The sequence below is a fragment of the Acartia tonsa genome, chromosome 1 (genome assembly GCF_053477335.1).
Source record: "Acartia tonsa isolate MP-2025a chromosome 1, ASM5347733v1, whole genome shotgun sequence".
NCBI classification, from domain to species: domain Eukaryota; kingdom Metazoa; phylum Arthropoda; class Copepoda; order Calanoida; family Acartiidae; genus Acartia; species Acartia tonsa.
The window spans coordinates 31,138,203-31,160,995 of NC_137260.1; the positions used below are offsets into that span (position 1 = coordinate 31,138,203).

General features: G+C 32.6%; 1 protein-coding gene across 3 annotated transcripts; it reads right to left on the reverse strand.

Annotated features, from left to right (window-relative positions):
• Positions 1-1,473: 1,473 nt before the first annotated feature.
• LOC145329406 (uncharacterized) lies at positions 1,474-10,273 on the reverse strand. 3 transcript variants are annotated; one of them, XM_080173514.1, is made up of 9 exons: positions 10,133-10,273; positions 9,360-9,468; positions 6,482-6,596; positions 4,927-4,988; positions 4,671-4,734; positions 4,345-4,425; positions 3,722-3,808; positions 2,814-2,977; positions 1,474-2,336 (listed from the first exon to the last, which is right to left on the reverse strand). In XM_080173514.1, the coding sequence occupies exons 1-9, from the start codon at positions 10,245-10,247 to the stop codon at positions 2,030-2,032; spliced, it is 1,104 nt and encodes a 367-aa protein (XP_080029640.1). In that variant the 5' UTR covers positions 10,248-10,273; the 3' UTR covers positions 1,474-2,029. The 3 variants fall into 3 exon arrangements, with proteins under 3 accessions (XP_080029640.1, XP_080029656.1, XP_080029648.1); XM_080173530.1 differs by lacking the exons at positions 9,360-9,468; positions 10,133-10,273 and adding an exon at positions 7,664-8,043; XM_080173522.1 differs by lacking the exons at positions 9,360-9,468; positions 10,133-10,273 and adding an exon at positions 7,664-8,044 and having other exon boundaries at positions 1,599-2,336; positions 2,807-2,977.
• Between the last annotated feature and the right edge of the window lie 12,520 nt (positions 10,274-22,793).

Genomic DNA, 22,793 nt, shown 5'->3' on the forward strand with positions numbered 1-22,793 from the left:
ACCACATTCCACTGGTTTATTTCCATGCATAGATCCTTATAACAATGAACATTTATGAGGAACATAAAGGAAGTGGGTATCGGATCAAATATTTGACCAAGAATCCTAGTCCCTGACAATAAAGGTACTAAGAAAGAGAGGTAATGTCTGATTGAGCCAATAAATGAATCGCATCGGAGCATACATGCAATCTCATTGGTTGAATTAAACTGAAGCTTTCTATTTTTTTATTAGAGTTAATTAGAGCTGTTCTTTCAACTTTTACTCTAATCAAGTCCATCACATGAAGTACTGCCTTCATATTGTTGTTTCACATCTATGTTTTATCTGTGCATTAATAATAAATATGCTTCATCTATTGCAATCATTGTAAAATAATAAAAATCCCTTTATGAATTTAAGTTAATAAAATCATATTTTTTTCTTGGGTTTCTATTAAAACAAAAAAAAATAATATCTCGGACTTCAAATGTACATGATTTATAATCTTTAATTCGTAATTCGTATCTATTATAAACATTTAAAATACATAAATTCATAGTTTGTTTCATGTTTACCTATAAATAAATTATATAAAAATAAAATAACAACAAATAGCAATACAACAGTACGTTCGTTACGTTTTCAACAGGGCCTAGCGTTGTACTGTGTATACACTGTACACATATGGGAAAGGGCATATTTTTTTCATTTTGTTCATATAAAGAGTCCGCTGTAAATAGTCGCATTTCTTAAGATAAAGCTTTTCTCACGTAAATTATATCGTGTTAAAATTTATTTTCTAGTATAGTGTAAAGCATATTATAAATCCTTTAATAAGTTAGCTATGAATTGTTGAATTCTTTAATATAAAGTTAGCTCTCTAGAAATTATATACTCGAAAAATTTTAAAGTTTTTTGTCAGCTGGAGGAGTTCCTTTGTTAGATTTACGAAAAAGGGGTTCACAATATACTTCTTCTCTCCTAATTCTATTTCCCTGACTAAAACTCTTCATGCTTTGTTAATTTCCTCATTTATCTTCGTTTTATCCAGTAATAGAAATTATTTTCGATATTCAAGACACCATAAATATAATATAAAATTTATTTTGCTTGCCTCCTAGGTGTTGGGGTTACATCAAACTTAATTGAATATAACGGAATGCGTGAGGCTTTGGAAACCCTAACTACTTGGACGAGCAGAGAATTATTATATCTCTGCTAGCGAAGTTTTTTTTGTGTTTTCAGTGGTAGTAATTGAATAAGTTTTTTTTCTGATAGTAATTTATTATAAAAAAAAGGCAAATATTATCAGTAAATTACATTTATATTTACATTTTTACTTACAAAGTTACTCATTTTATCATTCACATTCTTTAGTTACATTGACAAAATTATTTAAGATTTTAAAGATTATTACATTGAGATAATATACATAATATAACACGGATTAAGTCGAACATATTCAAGATATTTTTCCTATTACTTTATATAAAAAAAAAACGACAAAACGGCTAATTTTACAGCTTATATTCGATATTGCAGTTGGTGCTGAAAAAAACAGGCTATAAAGAACGTTTTAACACGCATTTTCTACAGCTGCGCCTCTCCGGTATTTTTTTTACTGAAAATTGGCTGTATGTTTTGTCACACTTTTAGCAGCATTTTTAAGTTATTCAAACATTCCTTCAATTCCAACTTAATCCAAAAATACTTTTAATTTTATTAAGATCTTTAAAAGCTGAATGAAATATATTTACAAAATGAGATGAGAGAGATAATAAAAAACTCAATATCATGTTCAAATAGACAAGATTCGATACAATTATAATATTAATTTACAAATTTGAGTTAAAATATACTAAAACTTTGTTTTGTTTTTGTTTGTACATTTATGGCTGAATCATTATTGATCTTTGTAAACTATTGTTTATAAATCAGAAAAAATGTTCAAAGCACTAAAATTGTATTAGAATATGAATTTTATGATATTTTCTATATTTTATAATAATTCACCCTGCTCAATTTTTGATCACAATCAGATTAGAATTTAGATAGCAGTACCACTTTCATCAGTTGGTTCAACGTGGAGAGAACCTCTTGAGATTCGCTCGTCGTCATCGTTCATATTCCGTCTGCTTCCCGCCAAACTGGGCACCTGGCTGGCGTGGCGGGAACCAACCTGACTGTTGGCCTGGCTAGCATAGCGAGAGCCACGGCGGCTGCAGCTGCCCTCCAGGCTGGGCAGCATGCTGCCTGCCGCTGAGCTGGGCAGGCCGGAGTCACTTATAATGGGTGGTAGTGTCATCGTGGCGTCCTTGTTGTCAGTAAAATGGTACAAGCTGCGTTTTTCTTCACTAAAAATGTATTTTTAGATTAAGATCCCAAAAGATTATTTACGACACAACCCAGTCTTTCCCGATTTTGTATAATTTTTACGGAACACGATTCCAGTGACGTCATATTTTTCTTTCCCGAAAAAGGGAAGGGGGGAAGAAAAAAAGAGATGGGAGAAAAGGGGGTTTCCCCCATCTCTTTTGAAGATATTTTCTTCCCCCCTTCCCTTTTTCGGGAAAGAAAAATATGACGTCACTGGAATCGTGTTCCGTAAAAATTATACAAAATCGGGAAATATTGGGTTGTGTCATTATTACATGCACGGTATCTCTTTTTATATGGCTCTTTGTAATTAGTAAATTATAAAGGAATTAACTGGCTATTCTTAAACATTTTATCCATAAATTCCCATAAATGAAAATCTAATTTACAAACTTATAGATTTTATCTCAATGAGGGGGGGGGGATGATGTGCATTATCGTGCATCACCTCTTACCCTCTAGCAGAAGAATATCTCTCTTCTTCCCTTCTCTTTCTCCTGTTCAATGCTGCACTGTAGGCGGCGGACAGGACAATGGTCATGATCTGGAGCAGAGCCAGGGCTACACCACAACCAAGGTACGCGTCCAATACAGGTTTGAAGTCACGCGACATACGTTGCTAAAATATAAAAATGATGTAATATCATTTTTGAATTTTCAGTTATAAACATTAAACATTGTTTGTGCCATTGAATATAGTTGGTAAATGACAAATCATTGTACAGATTCAAAGAAAATTGACAGCAGATGAAAAGAAAGATAAGAATGTAAAAAAATTAATAAATAAGTTAATAAGAGACTCATTTCAAAGACATATTGTTAGTTGAGCATACAGGTATGATTAGAAAACAAATAGATTGTTAAGAAAGTAAAATTATTTTGTTTTGGAAAAAATTAAGCCTTGAAAAGTTATCTATTTAAAATCACTAAAAGTTAAATCTTCCATAACAGATTCCTTAGGAAGGGATCAAATAAGATTATAAATTAAATCAATGCACATTACACAAAAATAAAATTTTAGAAAGGGACCAAATAGAACTATTATACTAGAATCACTTTTAAAGCTATAGAGATATTATCAAAAAATTTCTCTTTTCAGAATAACTCGTTGGCAAAAACCTAGGATATACCCCGGATACTCCACTTTCTCGTAATTCGGAATTTATTTAGGTGTGAAGGGCTAGGGGTGGACCAAGGACCACCCCCCCCCCCCCCAAATGTAGCTTAAAACTACCACAGGACCAATATGTATATTCTCTGAGTAATAGATCCTATCGGTTCAGAGATCTTAATCTTCAGACAGACAGACATCAAGCTACTTTGTTTTATTGATGAATATACAAAAAAAAAATTTTAGTTTTACCTGAAGAACAGCCAAGCAGCCATGAGTATAAACTTCCAAATGAGCCTTCTGTGAAATAAGTTGACCTTCACCGCAATCTTTGGTTTCCTAAATTATGATTTAATTATTCTTTTGTGCTACTTGAAAATTGAATTATATACAATCCATCGCATACCTGCGACTTTTGCATAACACGTTGCGCATTCGCTATATCGGTAAGGTGATAGGTTCGAATCTCAGCCCGACACCGCGTCATAACTAAAGACTTTAAAAATTGTTCCTAATGCTGCTATGTCAGGTGCACGACATAAAATTTATAGTAAGGCAAAGGTCGTGCAATTAAAGGGTTGGTTGTCTTATGGGCGAATGAACACTTTACACCGCAATCATAATCTGAGTTTGTTTCAAGGTGCGTAGAGAGGTCTAGAATCCGAAGTGACATGACCTCAAATAAGAAGTGCGGCATAAAGTCAAAATAAGAAGAGGAGAAAGCAAAAAGTTTTTGGTCAAAAATTTTAATGTGCTACAATCAGGATGATGTATTTATCTTTTATGCTTTAGGTTTGACATTAATTTGTAAAATCAAAATTATTGAATACATTACTTTTAGATGTAAAAATCCATCCATGTTAAATTATATATACCTTAAGACAGCAAGAGTCGGGAACAGAGTTTGTTTTCAACAAATGAGAGTTAGATTGATATATAGAGGGGGCCTTCCACTCCTGAAAATAGTAACATTTTTTCAATAAACGTTTCCCTTGCTGTGTCCGCATTCAGCCGCTAAATTTGAAGTCTTTGCGGATACAACTTAAAGCTTAAAGAACTCTAATATCTTGTTGTTTTAGTCAAGTTGCCAAGCCATATTTAAACAATTTTTGGTGGAAATATAATCTGTCAGATTTTTTACTACTATATTCCTGTTTTGGTCTTTCATTATATTCTATCTAATTATCTAGGAAATGTTAACCTGATAACCAGTGTTAAATCCATTGAATCCACAGCAAGCATAGCTTCTCTGAACTTCATCCCATCTGTGATAAAGTAACAAGAATGAAAAACTTACAAAACATATATTTGCTAAAAATAAGGTTATAAAAATACATGATAAAAATTATTTCATTTATTTCTTGGTCTTGTTGTCTATTATAGAAGCCGCTGTTTCTAAATTTTTATTGAAACGCTTGCTCGCAGCTCATTTCTCTGATTAAAAGTATGATAAATACCTCTCTTTAAAATCAGGTTGAGTCCAGTACTGTGTGGTAACATTGGGCAAATCATAAGTCATCTAAAGCAACAATAACAAGGATGACAACATCCATAAAAGCGAAGCATTGAAACGGTAGGATAAACGGACATTAATACTTGTATAGTGTCTGAACTCAATAATCAGAATATAAAAGTATAAGATTCGAAGCAAAATTGTAAGTAAATTTGTTGAAAAACTGCTTGATACAGGATAATGTTTATGGACATACTTACATCTTTAGGGCTTGAGTATAGAGTTGCTTCGCTTAAAATATTGTTCTTTGTTGTCCCAGGAATCAATATACCAAATATCAGATCAAACGGATAATTAGATCATATAAAAATTTGTTGTTAAAAAAGTAGAAAAATGAACATGTTTAAAATGGACGTACGGACATTCTGGTAATGATTATAGAGTTGCTACGCTTTCTAAATCGTACCTAACTATTACAGGAATTACCATGCAAAATTTGAAATCGTTAGGACAATTCTAACATGCCTAAATTAACGAAAAAAGCTATTTAAAAAAGTAAAAAAATTAACATGTTTAAAATGGACGTACGGACATTTTGGTAATGATTATAGAGTTGCTACGCTTTCTAAATCGTACCTAACTACTAAAGAAATCACCATGCAAAGTTTGAAATCGATAGGACAATTCTAACATGCTTAAATTAACGAATAAAAGCTAACTATCTCGGACGGACGTACGGACGGACGGACGGACGGACCGACCCTAATTATAGAAAAGCTTCGCTTTTAAAAACTGTTATGAATAGTTGTATACACTAATTTTGAAGAAATGAAAGTTTTGCACATATTTTTCCTTGCTCAATTATTTTTTTTATTACTTTTTCTCTGTTGTAAATATAAAAGAAACAAGGATGACAACATCCATAAAAGCGAAGCACTGAAACGGTAGGACAAATGAACATTAACACTTGTATAGTATCTGAACTGAATAGTCAGAATTTAAAAGTATAAGAATCGAAGCAAAATTGTAAGTAAATTTGTTCAAAAACTGCTTGAAGCAGGATAATGTTTATGGACATACTTACATTTTTGGACTTGATTATAGAGTTGCTTCGCCTATAATATTGTTCTTTGTTGTCCCAGGAATCAAAATACCAAAAATCAGATCAAACGGATAATTAGAACACTTGAAAATTTGTTATTAAAAAAGTAGAAAAATCAACATGTTTAAAATGGACGTACGGACATTCTGGTAATGATTATAGAGTTGCTACGCTTTCTAAACCGTACCCAACTACTACAGAAATCACCATGCAAAGTTTGAAATCGATAGGACAATTCTAACATGCCTAAATTAACGAATAAAAGCTATCTATCTCGGACGGACGGACGTACGGACAGACGGACCGACCCTAATTATAGAAAAGCTTCGCTTTTAAAAAATATCATTTATTTGTCTGTTTATCTCCTCCCTCCATAAAGAAATCGACCCAAGAAAATCTCCCAATCCTTCATTTAAATTTTCCTATAGAAGCAAAGATACGAATAAAAAAAGTTTACCCGTTCTAGAACGTCATGCTCAAGGTCAGCCCTGACCTCAGCTGTCACGAAGATGGAGGCCAACTGGAGGATGAAGATCAGGGACCCAAACACAGCGTGGATAATCAATCCACACCTTAAATAATAATTTTTAAAATAGTACTTGTTGAATAAATGAAATTAATGAAGTATGTAATTTAAAACAAGAAAACACCAATACTTTTAAATTGGAATAAATTTACTTTTAAGTTTACTTCTTTCAATGTTTTTTTTGTGTTTTTTTTTGGTTTAAATAAGATATTTTTCTTATATATATTGTGATAAGGCCGACCATGCAAAAATTAAGCAAAACTTGAAAATATGATTAAAAAATTTCAATACAAGGTTGACAACAGCAATTATTAGCGAAGCAAATAAAGATTATGGATGGTCAAACGGACAATAGAATTTTAGAGCAAATGTACTATGGTCATAAAAAAGGAAAGATAGAAAGAAAATTACAAATTCTATATACTTGTATATAAAATGTATGTACAATTACATTCCTTATAAATTCATATGTTTATGTCAATGGCAGTTGAGAAAATCAAAATTTATTATCAGACGGACATTTTAAATTGAAGAGAAACATCGCTAAAAATAAACACAATATGTATAAATAAAATATGTAAATTATGTATTTGTTGTATCCTAAATCAAAATGCCCTTTGTTTAATCTAAATCTAGTTGCGCATTAAGAAAAAACAAAAGATTGTATGTAAAACAAACATTATTGTTTTTTTTTTATTCTTTTAACTTTCCCACACTCAATGTGCAAAAAAGCTTAGCTTTAACAAATTATACAGTTGGAACATGAACAAATATAGAGTTACAGCGCTTTTACAGTCATAAAAATAAATATTATAGTAGTAAGAACAAATTTATAAAGTTTTTAAGCTTTCTGAATTATTCCTAATAATTACAGGAATCATCAAGAAAAGTTAGGAAACAATGACACAATTCTAAGATAACGATAAGATGTAGAAAAGCTTCGCTTTACCAGGGGATCCAGCATAGAACAAAAGATAAATTCACCTACCCAAATTCCCGTATGTTAAATTTTGCCCTTAAAAATCTTATAGATATTAGGAAGGACAAATGGGGTATATCAATATATATAATTTACATATCATGTTTTTGACTCTGTCCCTAGAGCATAAGAACCTCTGGGATGTAGCCCCCACAATGACACCAAGTATACCTCCCAACATACGTACCTCTGGGATGTAGCCCCCACAATGACTCCAAGTATACCTCCCAACATACGTACCTCTGGGATGTAGCCCCCATAATAACACCAAGTATACCTCCCAACATACGTACCTCTGGGATGTAGCCCCCACAATGACACCAAGTATACCTCCCAACATACGTACCTCTAGGATGTAGCCCCCACATTGACTCCAAGTATACCTCCCAACATACGTACCTCTGGGATGTAGCCCCCACAATGACACCAAGTATACCTCCCAACATACGTACCTCTGGGATGTAGCCCCCACAATGACACCAAGTATACCTCCCAACATACGTACCTCTGGGATGTAGCCCCCATAATAACACCAAGTATACCTCCCAACATACGTACCTCTGGGATGTAGCCCCCACAATGACACCAAGTATACCTCCCAACATACGTACCTCTGGGATGTAGCCCCCATAATAACACCAAGTATACCTCCCAACATACGTACCTCTGGGATGTAGCCCCCACAATGACACCAAGTATACCTCCCAACATACGTACCTTTGGGATGTAGCCCCCACATTGACTCCAAGTATACCTCCCAACATACGTACCTCTGGGATGTAGCCCCCACAATGACACCAAGTATACCTTCCAACATACGTACCTCTGGGATGTAGCCCCCACAATGACACCAAGTATACCTCCCAACATACGTACCTCTGGGATGTAGCCCCCACAATGACACCAAGTATACCTCCCAACATACGTACCTCTGGGATGTAGCCCCCACAATGACACCAAGTATACCTCCCAACATACGTACCTCTGGGATGTAGCCCCCACAATGACACCAAGTATACCTCCCAACATACGTACCTCTGGGATGTAGCCCCCACAATGACACCAAGTATACCTCCCAACATACGTACCTCTGGGATGTAGCCCCCACAATGACACCAAGTATACCTCCCAACATACGTACCTCTGGGATGTAGCCCCCACAATGACACCAAGTATACCTCCCAACATACGTACCTCTGGGATGTAGCCCCCATAATAACACCAAGTATACCTCCCAACATACGTACCTCTGGGATGTAGCCCCCACAATGACACCAAGTATACCTCCCAACATACGTACCTTTGGGATGTAGCCCCCACATTGACTCCAAGTATACCTCCCAACATACGTACCTCTGGGATGTAGCCCCCACAATGACACCAAGTATACCTTCCAACATACGTACCTCTGGGATGTAGCCCCCACAATGACACCAAGTATACCTCCCAACATACGTACCTTTGGGATGTAGCCCCCACATTGACTCCAAGTATACCTCCCAACATACGTACCTCTGGGATGTAGCCCCCACAATGACACCAAGTATACCTTCCAACATACGTACCTCTGGGATGTAGCCCCCACAATGACACCAAGTATACCTCCCAACATACGTACCTCTGGGATGTAGCCCCCACAATGACACCAAGTATACCTCCCAACATACGTACCTCTGGGATGTAGCCCCCACAATGACACCAAGTATACCTCCCAACATACGTACCTCTGGGATGTAGCCCCCACAATGACACCAAGTATACCTCCCAACATACGTACCTCTGGGATGTAGCCCCCACAATGACACCAAGTATACCTTCCAACATACGTACCTCTGGGATGTAGCCCCCACAATGACACCAAGTATACCTCCCAACAGACCAAGAACACCAACAGCCAACATTAAATTAGGCATCGTCGAAAAATTTGCATGAACAAACTCTAGAAATAAATGCGTATAAATTATTTTAAAAACAAGGCAATAGAGTACAAAAGTAAAAAATAACAATAATAAGCTTAAAATGTATAAATAAAATTAGGAAAAAAATCAGGCATATTTTGTAATTACAAATATGTTAAAGTTGTAAATTACAAATTTTAAATGTAAATTACAAATTAAAATAAAAATGTAAATAACCTAATCTTAATTTACATTACACATGAATTATGAATGAGTCATACAAGCCCTAAGGACAAACAAACATAACCTTAAAAAATTTTATGGTTGTAAATTACAAATTTTCAAATGTAAATAACCGAATCTTACTTTTCAGTACATATGAATTATGAATTAGTCATAAAAGCCCTAAGGACAAACCTAACCACAAAATAGTCTACTATACTTACAATTAATTAATTACCACTGCACCTTGGCTTATGCGTTTGTTAACGTATAATCTGTTTGAATCTCGTTATACCTCGTTCTAACCAATGTAGTTGAAAACTGTTCCTACTGCTGCTTTTTTAGACGCGATACATGAATATCTAAGGTAAGGATAATTAATTTGCCAAAAACAAGGTATAGTTTGATTAAAGTGCCATTGTTTATTTGCCCATAAAGATCTCAGAAACAGCAGAAGGATGAAAGTAATAATAAAAATCTCACCTAAAGTATCAATAAGATAAAAGTTGATAAGGATATTTCCAAAGTAGATAAGGACAGTGGAGGAAATGAGGATAATCAGGTTAACACCTGCTATGGCAGGTCCGTACACACCCATCTTGTCTGGAATAAATAATAGCAGGTATTGTCATAAATCTTCCATTCTACGGAGTTATAAAAGTAAGGTCAAAGACCTAATAAGTGTGAAAAATCATTAAATTAATTCAATTTAAAGTTTTGAAATTACAAAAAAAAATAGTTATGTATCATAAAAAAAATATTTAAAGCTAATTAATTTAAAGTTTTGGAACTATGTATATTATACAACTAAAGCAATTTTCTTTGCATATTTTAAAATCTATTTTATTCTTCATGCAGGGTAGATTACAGTTGTCCTATCGATTTTAAACCTTGAATAAAAATTGCAGAAACAATGTGGTAAGATCTTGATAAAGTAGCACCTCTACAATCATTATGATCATGTCGGCATTTACAACTACAAGTGTTAATCTTTATTATGAGTTTTTATGACACTAATTATCAACTTTTGAAAGTTTTAATTCCTATGATTTTAACATCCTTGTTATATAAAAATATTAATTATTAACAAAAAAAGGCCGAAAGTAATATTCTTTCTTTGTTAATACAAAATATTAACTAAATAAAGATTCTTTGTTCACTAAATTTTATGAGGAGCATTAATACATCAAAATAATATATCAACAATCATAAACGAGGTAGGAACGAAGACTAGTTATATCTACATATAATTTATATTAAAAAAATCAAACTAAAAGAACGTCGTTATCGATTTCTGTAATTCACTTTAAGTAACAAAAATGGACAGATCTCTCTTTTTCCTCCCCTGTGCTTGCTATACTAAACCACCAACCACCTAAAATTTCGTTGAAAAATTTAAAAATCTCAAACTGGTTATACTGTGTGCGTGTGCGCGCCCCCTTTACTTGGCAGTTGGGGAGAGAAGCGCTTTTGGGGAGGAAATGGTTTCCAGGGCATGAAAGCCGATGACTTCTTAGGATAGATATACAGCTAGCTGTGCGTGCGTTCTCGCGAGAGGGTAGGCTAAATTATTTATACAAAATCAATGAGCAAAAAAGTTTCCTTTTAAGTTGGATGAATACATATTATAAACGAGCAAAAAGTTTTACATAATTATAGTTAAACTTTCTCTTGGTTATCTGAAACAAGGATGGCAACAACCATAAAGGGATCTCAAATCAGACAAAGGGTCGAATGAACGAACGCTATTAATATTTCAGTAAGAGAATCTTATTTAAGTCTGAAAAATAATTCATAGTTAAAAGTCAATAAAAACAAGCCAAATCCTATAGACTAGCCTAGAAAAAGGATACATAGAAATTAAAAAAACCTAAGAAATTACATGGGATTTGGCCTAATGACTTAAATGGCTGCTAAAACTTACTTATGAGACATTTTTACCTAAAAGATTTTTTCACAATAATTTCAAATTATTACAAAAAATGTAAATTGATACTTCATGACAATTTTTCAACTTTTGCTGAAAAGATATGAAAAAATTAGCCTAATCATAAGAACTATCTATACTACATGTAAAAAGGAGGTAGATTCAACTGAAGAAAACATTTTAAATGAATTTTACATTTAAGGTGTGTCATAAACATAAAAACAGGATATGTTTTAAAAAATAATCATTCATAAAAAGACCAATTTTACAATCTTTTTCATGCCTAAGGAATTAATTTTTGAAAATGTTTCTATTAAGGACATTGGAACACTTTTCTTTCTTTCTAAATTATTTTAACAAAATAACAAAGAACGTTTTTTTTGTCTTAGGTTTAGAACAAAAATAAGACGTCTTTAATATGAAGCAGAGAAAATTATCCTTTTCCAAATATCTATTTTTAACAAAGTTTATTTGAATAACAGATGGACAAAGTAAGATATAGACTAGAAGCTTCAAATATATTTAAATATATATAAAAATGTTTACAAGAATTTTCAAACATCTAAGCAAAAAACAAATAAACGGACATTCTAAATAGACAGTTGATTGATGTTCCAAACTAGGGTTTTCAATCTATTTCGTTTATTTCATACATTTTATGTTTTTTTCCTGTGAAAAGTATTTTACTACTTTTCTTAATAAAACTATAAAAAATTAAGTGTCTGATTAAGATCAATATAAAATCACTGTTACATCTTTATCACTTGAATGGTTTGTTGTTTATGTGTGACTAATCCATGGAACGTAAATATTGTTGGTACGAGGGAGGTATAAATCTTGTATGACACATTAATTCCAAAGTATATTAACAGGCCTCCACTATGGATATAGTTCAAATATGACTCATGTTAAAGGTAGATCTAAAAAGGAGTTTATCGACCAAAACAGTAAAATTTTGTTTATTTTTTTAGCGCAAAATTAACAATTAAGAAAAATAATAATTAATAAAAAAAAATTACAATAGCGCAGCTTCTTATAATTCTCGCCTGTCAGGAAGTTGTTTATAGTTGGATTTTTAAAGTTAAAAACAGTAATTGCTTAGAATCAATACATAATAAATACTTGGTTTTCCTTTTAAATCTATTAAATTAATACTACGCTTATGAACATAGCGTTTGTTTGTTTGAAATATTTTTGCTGTTTTCTAGGAAGTTTTATTGTTGTAGCAGAAATAGTTTTTTTTGTAATGAGACACCGTACTGCACTAAAAGTAAAATTATATAGAGTGCAAAACACTAATAGATTTACTTCCCACTCATCATTTATTCTAGATTAGTAATAGCTGTATAACTATCAAAAAATGACTTCTTTTAAAATATGTATCTAATCCATTTAGTAACTCTCTAATATAACACCTGATCTGAAGGTTAAATGGGTCCTGCGGAAGATCACACGACAAGTTGATGAAAACTAGTAAAATATGATGCCCAGGGAACCCAGAACTGGTTTTGGTTAAACTGTATGAGTAGCTACCTTACTATGATTTTTTTCAAATTACTTTTTTTCAGATTTTTTTACTCTAATTTAAATTATTTTGTTATTTTTTCAGTTCATAAGTCACTTGGGGGGGATCATATGCATTTTGACTCCTCTGTAGGGGTTCCCCATTCCTTTCCCCAAGGGTACCCCTCTCCCCTCCAACCATTACTATCGAGAATTTTCTCTATTTAACATTAATTTTCAAAGTAGTAGGAGTATATTTGTATTTATATTTAGTATTTGGTAAATTCACTCACATTTTCAGGGACAGTGGCCCACAGATAAGAAAAGATAGTTCTCTATCTGACATGTTTAATTTTTTTTCAAATTGCACACCAAACTTTTTTTGAAACTTTACAGCTTGCTCTCTATCCCCAACAACTTATCATAACCATCCCTAAAGGTGTGATTTACAAACCCCATCATAGCATGCAACTCTTCATCAGGACACTTGTCAAGAACTTGACATCTGTTTCTTCAACTGGTCTATAGAAGTTTTTGGCAAGCTTCCTGTTGGAATCATAAATTGTGGTATATATAGCATGACTTTCCTTTAAGTTTCCAAATGTTCTTTCCCCCCCCCCCCCATAGATCTTTAGGTATATTTTCATCTGTATCATCAACTGTAGATGTGATCTTGCTGAGAAGAACATGACAAGGGCAAGGAAATGGTGCTGACAATGTCTGACAACCCAGAAATATTAACAGAAGACATATTATCAGCAAAAAATGTAAAGCTGATTCTATTGAGCTTTGTAATTTAAAACAAAATTGATATGTACATTCAGCCGTTTGGCAGCTAGCAGCCTTTGAAATTCATAGATTTTTGGCAATATTTGTTACCAGCAATATTTTACCATGAACTGCAGTAGATCCTAAGTTTCTTTGCAATCAGGAAGAACTGCTATAATCAAGAGTCTTTTAACAATGGTTAGTTTAAATGCACCTATACCTCCTCCTTTCTTATAAGTTGACCTTTTACCATCAAGATCAGCTATAATCTTATCATCTTATTTATTAGAAGCTCTATTTAACTCTGGATTGTAGTTCTCTGGAAGTACAGTTATACAACAAGCAACAGCACCATTTATAAGTTTATAACAAACTTTTATCATTCAGAAGCCAGCCAGCACTTGGCAGCAACCAGAGAGATCATGCAAAGAATAAATTTTCATAATCCCTGTAAAGATAAGAAATTAATTATTGTTTCATTTCACTAATAATCTGAGAACATTAACACAATGCTTAAATTTCTATCTAAAAGAAATCTTGATTATCCTAAATTTGAATAAAAATTTACTTTATAGTAATCATGTTTATCTGTGGGTCACAAGCTCCTATAAATGTGAGTGAATTTAACAAATAATAAATACAAATAGACTCCTATCCTTGAAAATTAGCATTAAATAAAGAAAAAAATTCAGGATTATGGGGCAGGGGGGGGGGGGTTGCGGGGTTACCCAGGGGAGGGGGGTTACCCCCAAGAGGAGTCAGAATACACATGATCCTCCTTAAATGATTTGTGAACTGAGAAAAATAACAAAAATAATTTAATTCAGAATATAAAAATCTGAAATATCCCAAATTCGATGAAAAAGTAATTTGAAAAAAATCATAGTAAGGTAGCTACTCATACAGTTTAACCAAAACCAGTTCTGGGTTCCCTGGGCATCATATTTTACTAGTTTTCATCAACTTGTCGTGTAATCATCCGCAGGACCCATTTATCCTTTAGATCAGCTGTGTCAATAGAGAGCGAAAACTATACCTCCATCTTCTAAAATGTAGCTTTGGACAAAGTAGCTTCGGACAAAGTAGCTTCGGACAAAGTAGCTTCAGGACAAAGTAGCTTCCGGACAAAGTAGCTTCAGGACATTTACTTAAGAAAAGTAGCTTCCTTAGAAAAATAGGAAAATGTCTACACAGAAAGAGAGACATAAAGAAAGGCATAAAGTCAGACATAAAGACAGACAAAAAGACAGACAAAATGACAGACAGACAGACAGAAAAGCGGACAGAACCATTTTTAGTAAAATCCATGATCCACTTTTTGTAAAATCATCGAATTTTATGATTACAAACAATTAGTCATTGGAAAAAAAGCCTATACTCCAATGTCCAGGATAAAGGATGTGACCGTCTATTCAATGATGATGAAAACTTTCAGGTTGGGTTAGATTTGATCTATACCTTGGCCTTGGTTCCTCTAGAAGATGTTGGCTATGCCTGGACAGAGATTGTACTGGAATACTTTGAGCAACATTTTGACGAGGTAACAGAGGTGAACAACTATCTGTTTTATGTAGAATCCACCTACATTGGCCAGAAGAACAGGTTGGGTGTCCGCAAGAATTCAAAGTTACGATGTGGAACATCTACACTAGGATTATTAACCAAGAACCAACCACCAATAACTCAGTTGAAAGTTGGAATGCACGTTTTAACAGTTCTCATAGAACAAACCACAATGTTCTATGCATAATTCGTGGGTTCAAGGCCGAGGATACCCTAGCTAGGACTAAGTTCCTGGAGGAGGTGGTGGGGAAGTCCACCATCCACAATCCTGGACGGAAGAACAGGATATCGGCAAGATATGAAACTTGCGGCTCGCTCTGACCAAATACAAGAAGGCTAACATCAAGGAGTTCATGTATTGCATGCGCGGCCATGTCTAATGGAAGAAAAGAACATTGGACATAAATAGTTAACTACAATTATAATTGTAATTTGATCAGTTTATAAACATAAATTGTTAAAGTTTTATTTGCTTTCAATAAAATTAGAAGTTAATGTACATTGAACATTCATACATAGGTTAGGTTAGGTTAGGTTATAGGCAAGGGGGCCGAGCGCCCATGGCTAGGCAGGCCAGGGGGCCAAGCGCTGCGGCCATAACCTTTATTACTATTAGAAGCTACTTTTCTTAAGTAAATGTCCTGAAGCTACTTTGTTCAAAGCTACTTTGTCTATATTTTTCCCAGGGGCAATTTATTTTGCGAGGGTGAAGGTAGACTCCCCAAAATAAATTTGCCAATTCGTGCGCAGCACGAATTGTAGATTTTTTGTAATGGTAAAAATCTTAATGAGGGGGATGGGTTGGTAATAATCTTTCTCAGTCTGTCCTTTAAGTCTTTCGGTGAAGGTTATTTTATTTTCAAGGCTTTTCCAAATAGAAGGTTAACCCCAGGTTTTATATTTTTATTACTCTGACGATATGAGGAGTACAGGGATAAATTCTTCTTTTCCAAGTACATAGATTTTCTTTGGGGTTAATTTTACAGGTTGTTACAGTTTTGAGAGTTGGCATCCATGGAGAGAAATGCCACATATTATTTTTTAATCAGAATATATTTAATTTACCAATTAGTGAAGAGAAAAAATGTTTAGTAGTTTTTTAGTTTATTTTGTACTATTATAGGTTTTTTGTTTTCTGTTGTTGGAAGTTGGGTTTTATGATTTATATATTTATTTTTTATTTTCAGAATTGGTTTTAGGTTTTTACCATTATTTATAATGGCTGCTGTTATTCCTGATGTTCCACCAACTGGTTCTGGTCCTAGTACTGGTTCTGGTAGTTGGCCGGTCGTAATTTCAATGGATGCTAAAGCTTTCGAGGATTTTAAGTTGAAATTAGAAGCCCTGAAAAGAATGGGCCGTGAAGCTTGTAAAAATGTGGAAATGGAAAAGCATAAAAAGCCGAAAACTAAGAGAGCTATTGGTTTTATTTTGGATGTGTCTTTTTGTTTAGAAGATACGGAGAGGAATGCGGCTAAGATTGTCGATTGTCACAATGAAGGAAAACCTATTGATACTGTTAGTTTGTGTGATTTATTAAACAATATTAAAGCTATGAAATAGCTCTTAAATAATGAGTTATAAATGCATAAGATTGCTTCATCTTCTATAGGTGGTTATAGAACATTGAAGCATTTCGAAACTCCAGATGTTTTTAAAGATTTAAATGTTTCTGAGTCTGAATTGGATAAGTTATCATCAAAGCTATGTTCAGCAGAGTTCAAAGCTAAACAAGATTATAATAAGTTTAAAGCAAGTAAGGGTAAACCGTCAGGAGCTGTTATGAAGAAAAATGAGTTTGCATCTAATTCTCATAATGATAGACTTTTAAATGTTATTTGTTTTAAATGCAATACTCCAGGTCATTTTAAGAAAAATTGTCCAAAAAATTAAAAAGCAGTTTATTTAAAGGGATTTTTTGCATTTATTAGTTTGTTTTTAAAAATTTTTATTTGCGTTTTTGTGTTTTAAATTTTATTTGTAATTTTTATTTGTGATTCAGTTTTTATCATAGTATTTTATATTTTATCATCTTTTATTTTTAGTTTTATGGATGATTATCAAGTTTATAAGTTTATATTTGTGTTATTAGCCTAGTTCACAAAAGACAAAGGTCAACCTCTTGAAATTTAATGTTGACCTAAAGAAGTTTTAGGTTCACCGATTTTATAAAGGCATTTGTTAGTTGTACTTGTTTAGGTTGACCTACAGAATATATCGGTCGACCTATAAAAGTTGTTTGTGAACTGGGCATTAGACAAATAATGTTTGAGGATGTGGATTTGAGACATCATGTTTTTTATTTACCTCTGGAGGAGGAAGAGGTTGCTAAATTATTAGCAAATAATTCAGTGTATGTTGGTAAAAGTTGACAACGGATGTTCGAGTACCTGGTAGAATTGGGAAGCCTGGCTATTTCTCTTTTTGGTGGGATGAGTTGAAAGCCAGTGATTTTATATTAAATACAATTAAGAATGGTTACTAATTTCTGTTTGCTTCTGTTCTGTAAAAATAACAAATCTTTTATGCAGAATCATGAATTTGGATATAAAGAATTATTAAGGCTTGAAGCTTTAGGTTGTATTTCTAGAGTGGATTTTAAACCTTATATTGTGTTGCCTATGTCAGTTGTTTTTAGTAAGAAGCTTGTTTAGTTGTGGATGCATCTAGGCATCTTAATCCTTATTTGAAAGATCAAAAAATTAAATCAGAAGATTTGGATGTAGGGGAACAAATGATCAAGGTTGGTGATTTTCAAACAGCAGCTGATTTAGACTCAGGCTACTGGCACGTTCTCCTGCATCCAGATCATAAACAATATGTTGGTGTACATTTTATTACTGATGATGGAAAAGTTTTATATTTGATTTGGAATGTTCTTTTTCTCTGTGTTAAGAGTGCAGTTTTGTATTTTTACAAAAACTTTTGACTCCTCATAAAGAATATTTGAGAAGTTTTGGTATTCATGTACAGATTTTTATAGATGATCAAAGACTTTTAGAAACTATTTTTGATTCTTGTAAAAAACAAACTTATTTTGCTATAGAAACTTTCGAGAAAGCAGGGTGGACAATAAATGTAAAGAAATGTGTTTTGATACCTACGCAGTCTTTGAAGTTTTTTGGTTTGATAAATGATACTTGTAATATGAAATATTTTGTACATGATGAAAAGAGTGATGATATTTGTGATTGTATTGTTAAAGTTTTAAATGCTAAAAAGATTCATATTAAAGTTTTAGCTAGTTTAACTGGCAAATTACAATTTTGTTTTAAAGCAATTGGTCCTTGTATTAGATTGTTGTCTTGTTCTTCTTATCATTTGATTTCTAATGCAAAAAATTGGAATTCTATGATAGAAGTTTCTGATATGGTTAAAAGAGAACTTCATTTTATTTAGAAAATTTTGATTCTTTGAATGGTTTTCCAATTAGACCTAGTTTGTCGCAGGAAATAATTGATATTAAATTGTCTAGTGATGCTAGTGATCTTGGTTTTTGTGTTTATCATGTAAAAAAATGATAACTGAACTGTGAACTGTTTATTGTTGCAAATAAAGTAAAACTTATATTTGAAAAGGAACATAGATGGACATTTAAATCTTTTATGGTCTTTGCTGTCGATCTAGTAACAATAATATATTGAATGCACCTTTGATATATTTATGTACATAAATATATTAAGTCGTCGCGTCATAAAAAGTGGGAATTACAATTATGCATTTGATTTGAAGCGTTCACATGGGGTGGAATTTTTTATTTTATTAAAACTGGAAGAAAAAAAGTATATTCAATAATTACTTCTTATTTTGTTTTCTTAAAAGACTTTTACCGGATCTGCTCAGTTACTATGGTCTGTCCGTAGCTCCTCTGACCTTAAAATGTCATGTTATTGTAAATCATAATATGTTTATTTTTGTGAAATCATTTTAAAATAATTTGCAAGATTATTGTAAAATTATTCGTTCTATAATACTTATGGGCAATATTGCCCTTGCAGGTTATATAAAACAACGTAAATTAATGATAATTAATATGTACAAAAAATTGACATTTCTTGTTTTTCAATTATAGTTTTTGTCAATAAAAAAGGGGGGAAATGAAAGTGTCAAAGAAAGAAAGAAATTTTTTTTCTAAAGAAAAAGAACTTATTCATATTCCAATAATTAATTATTAACTTAAAATCACAAAACTACATAATCCTATTGACATCAATAGTTTTTTGTCCGCGTTAATTGTCCATGTTTTTTTTTTTATAGAATCTGTTCTATTTAGGTTTTAAAAGGTTCAGTTTTTCCTTTTAATAATGAGGAATGATGGTTGTTGCTTGATATTACTTTGTTCCGACTTTTGATTTAGGCTAGTGCTAGTGGGTCATGGTGTATTAGCCAGCAGTTTTCTTGGAACCAAAATATTTTTATGCATGAGTCATGACTTATTTATGTTAGAATTTATACATACACCTACTCATTTCTTGGGTAAAACAAGAATGGTTTCATCCAACCCAAGAACTTTGTTTTCAACTATAGGGCAAGTTGTTTCTTTTGGACAAAAAAAGCCACCTGGAATAATTTAACACGTTTTGACAAAAAATGTTGATTTCAAAACCTAAACCTTTTGTGATAAGTTGCACTCATCGCCTGAATTGAAACCCACATAAACAAGTACTTGGAGATGTAAAATAAAAGGTCCATGTAGGCTAAGGGCGGAGCTTCTTCTTCTATTAACTTATCATTGTCAAAAGAAAGAAATTTTTTTTTATTAGATTATTCTGCTGGAATTATTCTGATTTTACACAACAGAAAGAAAAATCAAATTATAGTTCAGTGACCTACTTCTCAAATTTTAATGCGAATTTATTTAGAGCACTGCACTTTTTAACTCTGTACATTTAAAGAACATTTTCACTCGTTATAGCAAAAACGATAGCGTCTAATAGTATAATAAAATAATCTGAAATGAATATCTTAACAATGTTATAACTATTTTATCTACTTTAATCACAAAACCTATTGAACTATTCACAGAAACTGATTTTTAAAATTATCTGAAATTTGGCGATGTTCCACTGAAAAGCTACGTTCAGTTGGTCATAACAAATTTAGACATTTAGTAAAATATTTAAAGAAATACATAACAACTATTATTATTATTTGATTTCTGCAAAACTGGCAATGTTACGGATTGAGGTCAAAGAAAGTGGAGAGGGTGATTTTTTTTGCTTTTTATCCTTCGAATGTGTACGCCCTTGTCCGGCATATGTAAGATACCCTATTTCTGCGCTATTACAATTAGGCTTGTACTGTATAACTGTAAAGCATGCATGTTTGTCTTCAGGCAAAATATTTACAATATTTCCTCAAAATCTTTTCACAGATTTTATTGTTTTAAAAGTTTAAAGAATGAGTTAACAGGCAAACCAGCAAAATTAAATACACCATAAACTAGCAAGGGCAATTAAGTTAATAAGTAGTGCAGTAACAACTTGATAATTCATTCATTTTAGTAAATTTGATTTTAAGCTTCGATACCTATGTATGTTGTCATCCTTGTTATATGATGCTAAGAAAAATAAATCATTGTTTGCTATGTTCATAAACGAAAAAAGCTGTAACAGCTAAGATTCGTTTTTGTATCAAAATAAGTTTTTTCACAAAATATAAAAAAATTTCTTTTTTATTTGAGCTATTTAATTTAAGCTATTTTGCTGTTTTTAAGGCTTTTTAAAGGGATGAAATTTGATTCCCTGTTCCTTATTATCCGCTAGTCCCAGAAATAAAAGAAACAATGCTTGCCATTGTGCAAAATTCTTAAAAAGTGTTTAATCTCAAGGATTAATACTTTAAGGTGATATTTTAATGCGTTTTTTTATAATCAGTCCCTAAACTCTGTCTTTATAATTTTACTACCGGATGCGCCCTTAACATCTATAGACTTAGTATTAAAAATGGTGAGAATTAGACAGGAAATAGCATAAAGCTAAAAATAGAATAGCCAAGCACCCCCCTCCCCCGAACCTAGTTGAAGCTGAAAAATTTGCTGTCCGGATTCCAACTATTTCAGATAATCATAAATTAAAGCCCACTTAACATAGATGGTTATTTCACAAACTAGAGTACAATACAAAGTGTGTATTTCATGTTGGGAAAGGGAATGGTAAAACGAGTATATAATCTCAAGTATTACACATTGACAATTGTGTCCATGTGTAGCAGCGTAAGATTATATGAGTATATTTTCTCGGCTGTTAGATAAAGATACATGTTTGATGTTTCTTTGTTATGCTACCGCTAGATAACGTGCAACTACTCCATTCCGCTATAATAGTAAATTTAACCTCTTACCTGTAATCAACTACATAACTTATTTTGTCTGTCTGATCTTTTTAAAAGCGTAGCTTTTCTATAATTAGGGTCGGTCCGTCCGTCCGTTACAGTTAGCTCTTTTTATTAATTTAAACAGATTACAATTGTCCTATCGATTTCAAACTTTACATGCTGATTCCTATAACAGTTAGGTACGACGTAGAAAGCGCAGCAACTTTATAATCGTTACCAGAAAGTCCGTATGTCCATTTAAATCATGCTTATTTTTTACAACTAATTTTTAAAAGCGAAGCTTTTCTATAATTAGGGTCGGTCCGTCCGTAACGGATAGCTTTTTTCGTTAATCTATGCATGTTAGAATTGTCCTATCGATTTCAAACTTTGCATGGTGATTCCTTTAGTAGTTAGGTATGATTTAGTAGCAACTCTTTAATCATTACCAGAATGTCCGTACGTCCATTTTAAAAATGTTGATTTTTAAAAAATTCTAACATCAAATCTTTATGGGATCTAATTATCCGATTGATCTGATTTTTAGTATATTGACTCCTGGAACAACAAAGTATACTGTTATAAGCGAAGCAACTCTATAATCAAGTCCTAAAAAGGTAAGTATGTCCATAAACATTATCCTGTATCAAGCAGTTTTTCAACAAATTTACTTACAATTTTGCTTCAAATCTTAAACATTTATATTCTGATTATTCAGCTCTGACACTATACAAGTGTTAATGTCCGTTTGTCCTGCCGTTTCAGTGCTTCGCTTTTATGGATGTTGTAATCCTTGTTGAATGTTAAAATTATTCTATTCATCTGATTTTTTTAATACTGATTCCTATTTCAACAAGGTATAGTGTTATAAGCGAGGCATCTCTCTAATCAAGTCCTAAAAATGTCAGTATGTCCTTAAACAGTTCCATGTATTTAATCAGTTTTGCAACAAATTTACTTACAATTTTGAATAGACATATGCATTTATTTAGTTTATTCAGTTCTGACACACTACAAGTGTTAATGCTTGTCTGTCCTTCCATTTCAGAGCTTCGCTTTTATAGATGT